Below are 13928 nucleotides of genomic sequence, written 5' to 3'. Positions count from 1 at the left end.
AAGTACAGAGAAAAATATTATAATTGAACCCTACTTTTATTGAATGAAAAATCAATTCCACGTGGAGTCAATACAATGTAAAAAATTACAGCTAGAACATATTTTAAAACATGTAACTCACTAACAAAAAGACATATATTTTAATAGAAAAAGGGACACAATCTAGTGAATTCTGCTTATTTATGGTAGTTATTATCTACAAAGTCATCACAAGTACTGAATTAGAAAATTCTGACCCATTGTTCCTGAAGAAATATAAACCTGGGGTGAAATAAAATGATAACAAACACTTTCATCAATTGATCAGTACATAACCTTATTTAGGTATGTGTCTGTGAAAGACACCTTATTTAATGTTATGCTGTTGACTCAATAGCACTGAGCCCTCAAATGCCTGCACGAAGCCCATTTAACGTGTGTTTTCTGTAAAAGGATCATCACAGCCTTCTTGTGCTGAAGAACACTAGGCAGCACTTCAGCACCGTGCTTGGAGCCCTTACAAACAGCAAAATCAGCGAGAGAAAGTACAAACAATGTAGAAAGGACACCTGTTTACAGGATAAGCTGAAAGAAGGTAGAGCATCTCCGTCTTTGACCTCACTAAAAAATCTGTGCACTGTGTGACCATATTATTTGTTGCCATACAAATGTTTGTGAGTGACTGTGAAAACACCATGAGTACTAGTTTGGGGGTTTACAAATAAATTTTTGTGAGTAAATAAATTTGCAAATATGAAATCCATATATACTGAATACAGAATGTAAGGAACTGAAAATACAGGGATATCCAACCAATACAATTATGTTCAACCTCACTATTTACTGGATAAATTTAAAGTACAATTACCATAAGTCACTACTTGACACCCAAGACATTGGACAAATCTAAAGTTCTAACAATGGCAAGTACAGAAAAACATGGGGAAATAGGAGTTGTGCCTTGTTGGTAGGTCTACAGATTCCTGCTCTGGAGGACAACCTGGCTGTCTTTGCTCCCAGATGTGTCACCTCTGCTCCCAGATCTCTGTCCCTCTCGCCCGTTAAGTCAAGGATTTATGGGCAGAAATTTTCCTAAGGTTTATATCTGTAAAAACTAAACTTCACTCAGTAAGCACACAGGTTAACTCAAGAATGTAATATTGCATGTTTGTTAAAATGAATTTAACTTACAGGAATTAACATATCTTCCAGACTGGAAACCCCACATCACCAAATTTACAAAAACATCTACTTCCATTGTTATTTGCAAGAGACTGACATAAAACAGAACACAAAAAAGTTGAAAAAAGAAAAATGGGACAAGAACAGTAAAAAGAGATCCCTGGAAAATACAAATAAAGTAAGCCTATACAGTGCTGCACGTCAACATTACACTATCAAAAAAAAAAAAAAGAGAGAGAGATTCCTGGAAAATACAAATAAAGTAAGCCTATACAGTGCTGCATGTCAACATTACACTACTGAAAAAAAAAGAAATAACTGAAAGTATATACCAATATATAATGTGGAAAAAAAGTAGTTCCCCAAAAAATTATTGTTAGGCAAAACTGAATTCAAGGCAGAACAGTTTCAAAGGTAGGGAGATGAAAATAAAAGAACTAAAGTGTCCTAAACCTCTAGATACCATGAACATACACCAAAACCTTGAAAAATTTAAAACTGACAGAAATTGGCAAATCCAGAATGAGTATATCAAATGCTGCTATCTATAACCCATTTAGCTAACAAAAAACAGACACTTTCCACAGCCCACTTTACCCACACACTTTAACAACATTTGTGACCTAGCTAACATATGTATTGAGAAATGCACATTTTTTGAAACAACAGGAAATAGATACAAAAACTGATCACAACAAAAATTTTAACAAATTACCAAAACCAAACTACCTCCCCAATTCACTGACAATAGTGCAACAAGAATCAGAAAATAAAACAATAAAAGCCTTTATATGGTGGGGAGGTAAGGATGTAGCCAAAATGGTATTTAGAGGAAACTTCATAGGCCTGTGTCTGAAAGTTTTAAATGCCTAATAAAAACTACCTTTCCAAGAAGCTGATGACATGAAGTTTGACTTGAACCTCCACATACACACCAGCATGGTACAACTTAAAGAGCAATCAGACCAAATGTTGGCAGTGACCAGAACATGCCAAGATGCCAGGTGAACAACCACCTTAGAAAAGGGAATGCTACTTATTACTCAGCAAACACTGCTGAGCCAGCAATTCCAGTCCCAGGTAGTTACCTAAGAGAAAAATACACATTGGTGTGTTACTCAGTGACAGATACGTGTATTGAGAAATCCACTGTCAAGTGATGTTATCACCGTTAAGGTCACGGGATGTACTTAAATGAACCTAACAGTAAACTACCTGGTCCATGTGTCTGCTGTCCTTTGGTGACTCTGTAAGGAGCTACTAATATCTGTTTTATGACATTTTCCCCTTACACTAAAGATGGAAAGCGTAATCATTGTCCAGCCCAACCAAGCACATGGCCATCCTTGTGTGAAACCCAGCCAACTTCTAGAAAATACGGCAGAGACATGCCTTTGCCAGATTTAAAACTAGGATTCTTACATAACAGAAAGCCTCAGAGACTGAGAACGGGGTTTAGGGAAAGCAGATACTTACTGAAAGTTATGATTTGGGCTGTGCGTTGGACCTAAAGAGATAAAACAAAAAAGACAAGTTATTAATATTTCATGAATTTGGCCAACGGTGAGGGCAGCCACAGCCAGGGCACTAATTTGTGGCAAGCTGTCCTCAGGCCCATGGTCTGCCCCTGCCCACGATTAGGCATGCCAAGGGAGCAAAACCACAGAGAACACTCTGTAGGGACTTACGGAGATATTTCTGGAGTCTTGCTGTCTCTTCTCCTCATCTAACCTTGATACACAAGATCTGTTTTACTTATGGGTGATAGAGTGGTGGGAGGGGTTTCAGGGACCTTCTCACAAATGGGATGACAGGGAAAACATCCCCTCATGCCATTTAACTGTACTACTGCTTTCCCATGCACACCTGTGACAAGCACACCTGAGACAAACATCTGCGACATGCATAACTGTGACAGCACAGAGAACAGAACTGTCATCACACTCTAATTCCCTCTGGTTGGGCCTAGGTTTCTGTGGGTGTCTGTCCCCATCTGTCAGGGCCCATGAGCAAGGCCCCTAGGCTAGACTCAGGCCCTGGCACCTGGCTGTCCTGAGCTGTGGACAGTCTCCCTTTGGGGATGACCTCCTGACATATGACCTTTCCAATTACCCTCGGCATCTGCAGTCCAGGTTTACAGACCCCCTCCATCGTGTCTGTTTTATTACTGTTAAATGCTGGAAGGTTAAGCTGGGACCTCGTGCTCAATGGAGAGGCCTCAGGGACACTTTGCATTGCTTTCCTCTCTGCTGGTTTGTGTGTGTTCAGTTCCAAACTGCAATGAGTCTCCCAACTGGTGGCCCTGACGACATCTGTTAACTAACTTTCTTGGGCTGCTCCGACTCACCCAGTCGCACAAACAAGACACCAGTGGCCGTGATGGTCTTCACCCCATTGGTGGCCACGCACTGGTAGTAGCCGGTGTCAGTGGTGTCCAGGTCCTGAATGCGCAGCCGAGAGCCATATTCTGTCTTCCGGATGATGACGCGCCTGGGCTCCTGCACGACTGGGGCATCATTTTTCAGCCACCGTACGTTGGGGGGCGGGTTCCCAGCCACCTTGCAGTGAAGAATTGCTGTCTGACCCTGGACTATGGTGATATTGTTCACTGGCTCCAGAAAATTCAGAAAGTAACCTGCAAAGAGGAGTGATCATAAAAGAGCAAACCTCAGTGAGGGTGGAAGAAAGGGCTGCCAGGGCTGTTCAGGGAAGTTTTGATGTTCTCATTCGACAGCCCATTTTTACTACTGGCAGGAATCATGCCTTGGCGTATTGCAGCCAATGATGAACTAGTGAATATGGAACTGTTACTCTTGGAGAAACCCAGAGCTAGGTTCCGCCAAGCTCTGGTCACAATATTTTCACCATAACCTGAGAGCACCAGCTTTAAAGAGCTAAGGATAAAAAGCTGCCATTTCAGTAAACCAAAAAAACAGAATGAACTTATAGCAACCAGAAACTACAAAGAGAAGAAGCATGGCTGGAGGGGAGCCATAGGTCTAGATGTCCTGGATGGCCAGCAGAACCACCCAGGAGCGTGTAAGTAATCAAGCAAGTCCACATGCAATGGCATGTATGTAAAAGGTCTTCCCAACAGGAAACAGACAGGGTAGTATCCATAGTGTCTCAACCCATGGCTGAAAAATGCCTTGAGTCAGCCTCTTTCAAGCTCAAGTTCATGAGACCAATCACAGCCCAACCATGACCACTTTGAGTTACTGCTTTCAAGTGTCTATTTAGTTCCACTCACCATCATAACCCCTAGGGTCATGATTTTTTATTTTTACTTTCAGAGTTTATTCAGCCTTGCCCACTGTTTACCAATTCCTCTACCTGACGACACTGTTTGCATCCCACACCTTCCACCAAGGTTCAACTGAGCTTACTCTGAAGCACATACGTTCTTTGGATCAAGGGGGATGAGGCTGTCAGCAATCGTAAGTCTTTCTTGGTTTATAAATAAATACCTGTTGCCTTCACACTTGAATAGTAGTTTAGCTGGATACAGAATTCTAGACTGTCAACCATACTACTGTCTCTGGTTTTGTGGTTCCATTGCAAATCTGTAAGTTTTTGCTCTTTTGTGAATAAATCAATCTTTTCCTTCTTAAGAAACTTTTCACATTTTCCCTTAATTTTTGTCATTCCAAAGTATGGCCTTCTGTGAATTTTTTTCATTTAAGCATCTTTGGCCTGTAGTGCTATTCCTCACAACTGTAAAATTCTTTATCAACGTTAATATTGAGAGATATCAATAATGTTCTCCCCCTTCATCTTTATTTCCTCCCTGGAAGTTTCTTTCAGTGCATATGCTGAACATCTTTATGTGACTCCTCAGTGAGCTTTACCTATTTCTATATTCCCTGTCCCTTTTTTTCCTCTTTAGTTATATGCCATCTACTCCTTAACCCGTCCATCAAGTTTCTAATTCACAGATCACATTCTGTACTTCTAGAGGTCTCTGGATCCTGTTTAAATCCAGTACTGTTTTCTTCTTCCATGTGGTTTCCATTTCTTCCTTTATCTTTAATCCTTCTGGCTTCATTGTTTACTAATCCACCACTCATCCTGGGCTTCTCTGAGTGAGTTTTGGAATTTCTCATTGCACATCTGGTTTTCTGTGGGACTCCTTGAATAGTGGGTTCCTGCAACATGCAGTGCCAAGTTTTCATGTTAACTCTGTGTCTGGATCCTCCCACAGCATTCTTATAAAGTAGATCTGGTTTCCTAGGGTGCGGGACTAAGTTTGACTTTTCATGGGAAAACCTGTTTCCATGAGAGAGAGTTGAGGGAAAGCCTCTTCCCGCCTCCCTGGACTAAAGAGTGAAAACCACCCCTTTCCCAGAACTACTACCTCTACTTGATATTTTAATTCTAATCCTTCATTTCTTCTCATTGAAGGAAACAAAGCACCCATATCCAATAACTCTACAGCATTATTTCATATAACCCCACCAGCATTTTCCTACCCCTGGGGACTTCAAGTGCAAATCTGTGTTCTGGGGGTAATTCCAGCATCAAAGAGATGGAGATCTGACATGTCTCTAGCTGCCCCCCGCACCTGCTCCCCACCTGGGGGTGCTCCTTCTACTCTGGAGTCCATGGATGCACTGGCAGTCGCTGCATGACCACATGATGAAGTCACCTTTCATGTCGAGTACCTCGTGCCAGAACTACAGGCCCAACTCTTAACCCCAGATGAACTTACTGGGCAAATAGGCTGTTTTCAAGGCTGCAACCCACCTTAAGGGGCTCCTGGCTCAGCAGCCCAGGCTGTCAGGATACTGTTTCCTTCTTACTCCTGGTGCCTGGGCATTTCTCCACCCCGCCTGCAAGTGTATCCAAGCATTCACATCTTTTGTTAATATTTTATTGAGTATTTGTAAGGAGTTGAGGTGGCAGTTTGCCAAGTGAGCCTGGCCCACCATTTTCACCGTTACTAATTCTCCGAGGGTGAAAATGAAAGTCAGAAAGAAAACTCCATGCAGCTGAAGCACAACACCGCCTCCTCCTGCAGGTTTAATTTAGAGGCCCATTTAACCTCTCTGGGCTTCATTCCCACCGTGGATACAAAATGTGGACACAAAATGTGGACCTTGTAAGTAACCATTTGCTAGTAACTTCTCCTCTAGCTTAGTAACACTTCTACAGAGCTGCACAAATCTCTCTAGACTTGGTGGAGCACAGGAAGAGCCGCCAGGTTGGACGGCAGAGAACTGGGCCTCTCCAAGCTAGCTGGTGCCCCAGAGCCTGAGAGAGAACAGACGTTTTTTCTTTTTAATTACCCTGAAAAGGTTTCCTTGCTCACAGAGGCCAGAGGGTCCTGTCTCCCCAGCGCCAGCCTAGGTTTGCACTCTGCTCACCCCTGAACTCTGGATGGCACAAATGAGCACAGCATGAAAACACACCAAAGGCTGAAGAAACACGAGATGCCGTAACCAGGAAACTGCTCCTCCTCACAGCCAGAGCAGTGATTAATGATTCCTTGACCCCACTGGACCATGCACGGATCACCAGTTGGTCAAATTACTGAGGTATTTGAGGACCCACTCTTTGCACAGTTCACACTGGCTGGTCTGGGAAGGAGATAAAGGAAGCCTTCAACTGGGGGTCATGAGGTCCCAGGGCACTGATTAGTGGGAAATAAAACAGCTTTCCTGGAAGGGCAGGTGAGGAGGAAACAAAGCCATTGTCCCCAAGGAGAAACATTCATAGCAATTAATCGGCCAGGGCAGCAGCATGGGCCTCTCCACTCAGACTGCCCTGAGCTGGCAGCGCTCTGGGCAGCAGGCTTAGTGCAGGGAGCAGCGAGGACAGGCGTAAAGGGTGTGAGGTTTGTGTGGAATGGAATGGGGTGGAAATCAGAGGAGGAAAACAGCAGGAGAGGAATTCAAGCACCGGAGAAAAGGATAAAAATACTTCTGAGTGTTTCAATATTTGGAGAAAGGAAACTCCAACTGTGTTGGAGTCCTAAGCCCCAGAACCTGTGAAGGTGCTAGGGAGAGACAGGAGACAAACACACAAACAAGCCCATCGCAGTCTCGTGTTCAAAACGATGAGCGGAAGCAGAAGAATCACTGCCTTCTCGGTCACCTCCACCAGAACAGCGCATGGCAACAGCCGTCAGATGACAGCAGGCTCTGGCCCAGTGCAGCACCGGACCCAGGAGTTCTACCTGGGAGACAGGAGAGGGTTTGGGAGCCTCTGGGAAGGAGAAATAAAAAGGCTTGCAGGCAGAACTCAGCATCCCCGCTCCTGGAAGCAAGCAGTTCCTGCCCCTGCCCCCCCGTGCCACACACACACACACACACACACACACACACACACACACACACACACACAACAAGCTCCACATATGAGCCCCCGCCACCCACCCTCAGGTCTCCACAACACAGCACCATTTAAAAGGATTTATTTGTGGGTTGCGATTTTTTTCTAACACCGTCTGTTCACTTTGTCCAGATCCTGCACAGACCATCAGGCTCTGCAAATCCAATGTCCACAGAGACCGGGATGCTTGGTAATGGCCTTCACTTTGAGAGGCACAGGGCCCAGAGCCTGGAGCTCCCATCAACATTACCAGAGGAGCTTGGAACACATGTCCAGACTTCTGCCCCCAGGATGGGCAGCCTCAGATTTTGCTGATGAACAAGGGGACATGAGAGAGAGGTGCAGATTTACAGACAGCGCTGCAATGAGGCACTGATTTTGATTTTACCTCATCAGCCTGGGGACCTTCACTCTCTAGTAAATTCTAGGACACACACACTCACGAAGAGATCCAGAGTAAACTAGAGACACATCCACCATACGTGCTAATCAATCCATGCACCCTGTATGAATGAGGAACTCAAAGTTCAATAAACAGACCAGGCATCGTCTCTAAGCCAATATACTGAATTCTGCTGACGGCTTTGCATTCTTTGTCCAAGGAAATTTTTAGTTCAGCACCAAAGCATACCACATCACAACCAACAGGACCATCTGTGAGTCAGGCACAGCTTTCCATGCAGAGATAGGAGCTCTCCTTCTGCTCCCAGTGTGGATGATGGGCAACTCGTCTCCTAGGCCTCGAACCCGGGGCCCATACTGGGAGCTACAGATGAGCAAGGCCAGAACAACCCACCCTGGCTCTCAGGAATGACCAATTCCCACGGGCATTCCAAGGGACTGATTATACAAAACCCAAAATGCTACATATGCATTTAAAGTACAGTCTTGGAGCAAGTGAGCAAATGACTGCTAGGCACACGTAAGCTTTTGTGTAATAGTAACAATGGTAATAATTAGCGTGTCTAACGTAGCAGGGACTACAGATCCCCAGACCTCGCTCCACTCCCATATTGGCCCAGAACTGCAACCCAAGTCCTAGAGACACATCAGTCCTCACAATGACAGGAACTTGGCAGGTGGAAACTTCAGGCAAACTTTTCAGCTGTAAATCAATGTCCTTTGTTCCTTTTCTCTTTAATTTATGCCTTTTGCTTTGGACTCTCGCAATACTGGCAGCCAGCTATGTGGTAAGTGCTCACTACCAGCGCAGGGAAGCTTAAGCCACTGCTTTCCAGCTTGCAGCTCATGCTCAGATCCGAGGCCGAGGCTGGGACCCAGGCAGAGCAGTCATAACACAGACAAGATTGGTTGGGTGTTACTTTTACCTGCCTCAACTTTGCAGATGGATGGGCATCATAAATGGTATCTGTGTTGAGGAATGAACCTTTGGTGTGTTGTCATGCTGAGACTCATTTGTATGCCATCCAGAGTTCTGGGGTGAGCAGAGTATAGGCCTAGGCTGGTGCTGCGGAGACCTGACCCTTTGGCCTCTGTGAGCAAGGAAAACTCCTCAGGGTAATGAAAAAGAAAAACTTCTGCTCTCTCTCAGGCTCTGGGGCACCAGCTAGCTTGGGGAGGCCCAGTTCTCCACGGGCCTGCCTGGCGGCTCTGTCCCTGCTCTGCCATGTCTGGAGAGGTCTGCACAGCTCTACAGGAGTGTTTCTGAACTACAGGAGAACTCTGCCTTTCGAACCTAATTGGTATTTTTAGTTGTTGGGCACCCAAAAGAGCTTCAATGAGACTGGTCCATTTACAATCCTGTATGTCTGTATTTGTATAACTCAACACTGGGGAGGGCACCAATCCCAGACTTCTGAAGGATGCTGGTCAAGCTCCATTAAACTGGTCTGTTCTCAAGCCAGTTCCAACATCCTGGAGCCTGACTTTTATAAAAGGGAAAAGCCTGGCCTCTGCCCCGGCCCTGCACTGAGGTCAGGGTAGGCTCCTGGCCGGCCTCAGCAGGGCCAGAGGCAAACTGCACCTGGCACCGTTTGGTGTGGCTGGGTTTAATAATTTAGGGGGTCTACTTCTCTTCACCTGACCCACCGTCTTCAAGCTACCCCTTAAATTTCCCCCATCACCCTCCAGGACTGCCAGGGAGTGAATCAGGTTATACCATGTGAGGGCACCAGAAACAGAACTTTTCTTGCCATCAGAGAAACTGTACAGGCTCAACCCCAGGCTGCCCAGTGGATGTTTCTGTAATGATGGAGTGTTCTGGATCTGTACTGCCCATCATCGTGACTTGAGCCACTCGGACCTCAGTCCTCAGTCCTCTAGCCTCACTGCTGTTCAAGCCGCTGCACAAACCTCTGCTTTGATCTGGACTTCCCTCCATCTTCTTTAGGTTGGGTGCCTGCTGATCAGATCTCAGAGCACACTTTGTCTCCAGACAAGACACCCTTCCCTTCCTTTCAGCTCACCATGACCTGACCTCTCCCCTGGGGCTACTCATCTCAATTCCTAATTTTCTAACAACTTGACCATTTCCCCCTTATGGTCCACCTCCCCAATCCAGTAAGTTCCACCAGGTAGAGACCTCACTTTCTTCATCACCAGTGTGGACAGGATCATAGGTCACAGGTGCAGGCCTTCAGGCTGAGCTGGACCTTTAAGAAGTGATTTCGGAACCTAACCATCAAAGACCATCTTTCCGAGGAGCATTTCCTGAGCCCCAAGACTTCAGAGCAGAGGCCTCTGAGTCCAAGGGACACACACATCCCTGCCCAAAGACAGGGACCTCCGTAACAAGCAACAAAGGTCCCTGCAAGTCTCTGGAAACCACATGGGGATGTGCAGGCCTAAGGGAAGAAGTCCACCAACTTATTTAATGCATTTAACACATTAAAGAAGAGAATGTTGTCAAGGGGGCTCCAGACACCAGTAAAACCAGCAGTAAGGAAGTGCTTCCTACAGAAACTTAAACCAAAGGCACTGACACTGTCAACACAATCAGAGTCCAGAGGGAGCTCAGCACCCACGGTGACCCCAAGAGGCTCTCTCAGGACACACAGGGAGGTTCTGGGCACCCAGGCCAACACCAGAGGACTTGAGTCACCAACACTTAACCCTGGAGAAACTTGGCTTAAGGCCCACAGAGATGGACCCGGGCACCTGACACTTGCATGGCACTAAGAAACGCTCATGGATTACTGGGCTCTGACTCAGCTTTAAAAAATGAAGCTAAGCAGACATCAAGTGGCTATTCTAATATATCAGCACTAAATTATACACCCCTGCCATGCTGACCCCCTACCATGTCAGGACATGTTGTAGTCCTAACCACAGTGTGATAGAATTAGGAAGTGGGGCCTCGAGAGGGGTTACAGTTAGATGAGGTCCTAAAGATGGCCCCCTGACAAGATCTCTGCCCTTATAAGAAAAGCAGATGGGCAGCAAGAACAGGCTCCCTCTCTCCACCTTACAAGCACAGGAGAAGGCAGCCGTCAGCAAGCCAGGAAGAGAGTCCTCACCGAGAACCCAACCACACCAGCACCTTCATTGTGAACTTCCAGTCAATTCAACAGAAATAACGTCCTGTGGAGGTGTGTCCGTAGTGTTTTCTTTTGGCAGCCTGAGCCAACTCGGGCAACCGTCTAAGGCAATGTGGTGTCTGAAGCAGAAAAAGACCCTGCACTTCCCCCTTGAGCTGCGTGGCACAAAAGGTAATCTATCAACTGCTAGGCTAGGTGCTTCCAAAGTGCAGGAGAGAGCACAGCTCTGACAGAACCTGTGGGAAAGCTCGGCAACGAGATAAAGAATCAAGACTGCAGCTCCTGGCAGCCGCCCAGGACGCCACTCACTCTGGACAAGTCAACCCCAGAAGACGCCGCTTGTCAGCAAGAGACCTAGTCAGCAAGCCAGGTGTCTGCTCCTAAGGCTCTGCTCAGTCCCAGGGAGCACCCCACGGCCCCTTCCTCCCCTAGCTTGTCACCTCCCATCTGGCCCTTCTACGGGCTCCGACCAGCCTTCAGCACCCTGGCAAGCGCATTAAGAGACACAACTGTGAAGGCAGCTGTACCACCACGCCCACAATGGGACAGCCAGGTCCCAGGGCTCCGGGCATCAATTCTGGCCGGCGGGCCCAGCCAGCTGTGAGCCTCTCTACACGGTCTTTGGAGTCACCTTCAAAAGCTTGGCTACAAAGGGCACATCACTGTTTACCTTTCAGAGTTGGCACAGGACTGTCTTGTCCATCCAGCTGTCCCAAAGGGTCATTCAAATCAGACACCTCCGCTTCCCCTAGGGAAAGAATAAAATGAGAATTCACTTCAGGAAGTTTCGCTGCATTTGCATTCATGCAAAGAAGATAATGCTCTGGCAAAATGGTTCTCTGTGATGAAAAACCTTGAGGGATGTGTCATTATGGTGACTTCTAAAGGGCTTGGGGGCATCCGATTTGAAATACCAATAAAAGTGATTTTTTTTTAATTTATGCCAAGAACAGCAAAGTATAAATGTTTTGCAGTACAGAGATGAAACAAATGTGTGAATGAAGGAGCCCTGAGCTGCATCAGGGAGGGAGGGAGAAATGAGGGCTGTGCTTGGCGAAATAAAGCACATCTGTAGCCAGAGTCAGCGTTGCCCTTCAGGTATGGGAATTGGAGAATTTCTTAAGTGACTTAGCCCCTCCTCCCCGTTTTTCCCTGCCACCCCCAATTCCCAGACACACTGGCAGTCATCCATGGAACAAATACGGACAGAAGCGTCAGATTTTTAAATAATAATTTTAACTCCACCTTCCCTCCCCCACTCCCCCTATGAGAGTTGGTCCCTTCAAATTCACACTAAGGGCAAGAACAGACCTGATCTCTCTGGACCTGAACCAAGCGAGAGCACAGCACCAAGGATGAGCCTCAGACTGCAAATCCCAGGGGAAGGGAGGTCAGGTGTGGCGGACACCCTAGAAAACTACGCTGCTCCCATACAGCCTTCTCCGAATCCCGGCCCAGTCTCTCCCCATTCGCTTTTGCTTTCCCAGCTCTAGCCTTGCTGGGCCCCGGATGGGGGATGGGTTAGAAATGGTGAGGTGGGGCCCTCCCTGGTGGCGCAGCAGGTTAAAGCACAGCACTAATAAGCTAAATCACTTCAGCATGAGTTCGATTCCCACCCTGGAGGTGACCCACATGGTGCAGCAGACCTCTCCTGACCAGCCTGCTTCTCCCCTCAGCAGTGTACTTTGTCAATCTGCCTGTTCTGCTCCCCACTCTGTCTCTGGTGAATCCTCTCACTGCCCCTGCACCGCTGGCCTGTACCCCAGTTCTGTATGCACAAATAAATAAATCTTAAAAAAAAAAAAAAGAAAGAAATGGTGATGTGAGGGCTGTGAATATAAACATCTCCTGATGGACCTGGTTTGCAGCATCACAGCCAGTTCAGAAAGTTATACAGCTCAGAAAGGAAGCGGCTTTTATACAGCCCAGAAAGGAAGCGGCTCGGACCCGCGCGGCTGGCAATTCCGAGGACGCTGACTCAGTGGGCAGCCAGACACCGCAAGCAGACTATACAGGGTACGCTGAACGTGCTGCCTGGGGTAGTCAGATTCATAGAGACACAGAGTAGACTGGTGATCCCAAGGGCTGGGGAAGAGGAAATGTGCAGTTAGTGTGTCATGGGGACAAAACTTATATGAGGAAGACAAAAAAGTTCCAGAGATGGATGGTTCAGTGTTGGTGTGAACGAGTTGAACACCACTGAGTTGTGCACTTAAAACTGGTTAAGGGACGGCTGCTCTCCTCCCCGGACTGCACCCCTGTGTCTATGCAGGTGCCTTTTTCTTTTTCTTTTTTTCTTTCTCCCTTCCTATCTTTTAAAAATGTTAAAAAAAAAAAAAGAAAAAGAAAAAACACTAGTTAGGATGGTAACTTTTTATGTTGTATGTATTTACACAATTTTTAAAAGGTCTATCAAAGCCATTTATAATTCAGTGTTGAGTCATCCCACTTGGACTTCAGATATCACTTAGCATGCTTGGAAAAGCTGAACTCCAAAGTGATGTATAAAGGATTTCCAGTTGGAGCCAGGAAGAGTCTTCAAATTGCTTAGCTGCTTAAACACTGGCCAGTTCTCACTTAAGGGCTGGTGTCTCTCAGCCAATCAGTGTCCTGTATGGCTGGTTCCTAAACCACAAGACCTGCCAGCAACACCCTTACACTTCACCACCAGCTCCCAAACCACCAGGGAAAGACCAAATCAGAAAGGCCCCAGCTGATTCACTCCCAGCGTCAGGACATCCCTTCTTCCGGCCACTTCTCGTCCAGGCGCACCCATCCAAAGTCATCTTGCAGAAAACGTTCCCTCGGCCATTCAGAAGTACTATCTTCGTTCTTTAAAACCACCCCCTGGTGGCGCAGGGGGTTAAAGCACAGCACTGAGAATCTAAAGCCGCTTCCGCATGAGTTCGATTCCCGCCTGCCCCGGAGGTGACCACATGG

At 46.6% G+C, this 13928-nt stretch overlaps 1 protein-coding gene across 1 annotated transcript in view; it reads right to left on the bottom strand.

Annotated features, from left to right (window-relative positions):
- ROR2 (receptor tyrosine kinase-like orphan receptor 2) overlaps positions 1 to 13928 on the bottom strand; it is a 149951-nt gene that overhangs the window by 20771 nt on the left and 115252 nt on the right. Inside the window, exons 2-4 of the mRNA XM_012726319.1 lie at positions 11659 to 11736; positions 3509 to 3796; positions 2638 to 2668 (exon numbers count right to left, since the gene is read on the bottom strand). Coding sequence (XP_012581773.1) covers positions 2638 to 2668; positions 3509 to 3796; positions 11659 to 11736 — 397 coding nt within the window. The remainder of the gene's footprint in view (positions 1 to 2637; positions 2669 to 3508; positions 3797 to 11658; positions 11737 to 13928) is intronic.

The sequence above is a fragment of the Condylura cristata genome, unplaced genomic scaffold, assembly GCF_000260355.1.
Source record: "Condylura cristata isolate star-nosed mole 26May11 unplaced genomic scaffold, ConCri1.0 scaffold00017, whole genome shotgun sequence".
In the NCBI taxonomy this organism is placed as follows: domain Eukaryota; kingdom Metazoa; phylum Chordata; class Mammalia; order Eulipotyphla; family Talpidae; genus Condylura; species Condylura cristata.
The sequence above is the reverse complement of the archived record's forward strand: the minus strand, read 5'-3'. Positions and strand labels throughout refer to the sequence as shown.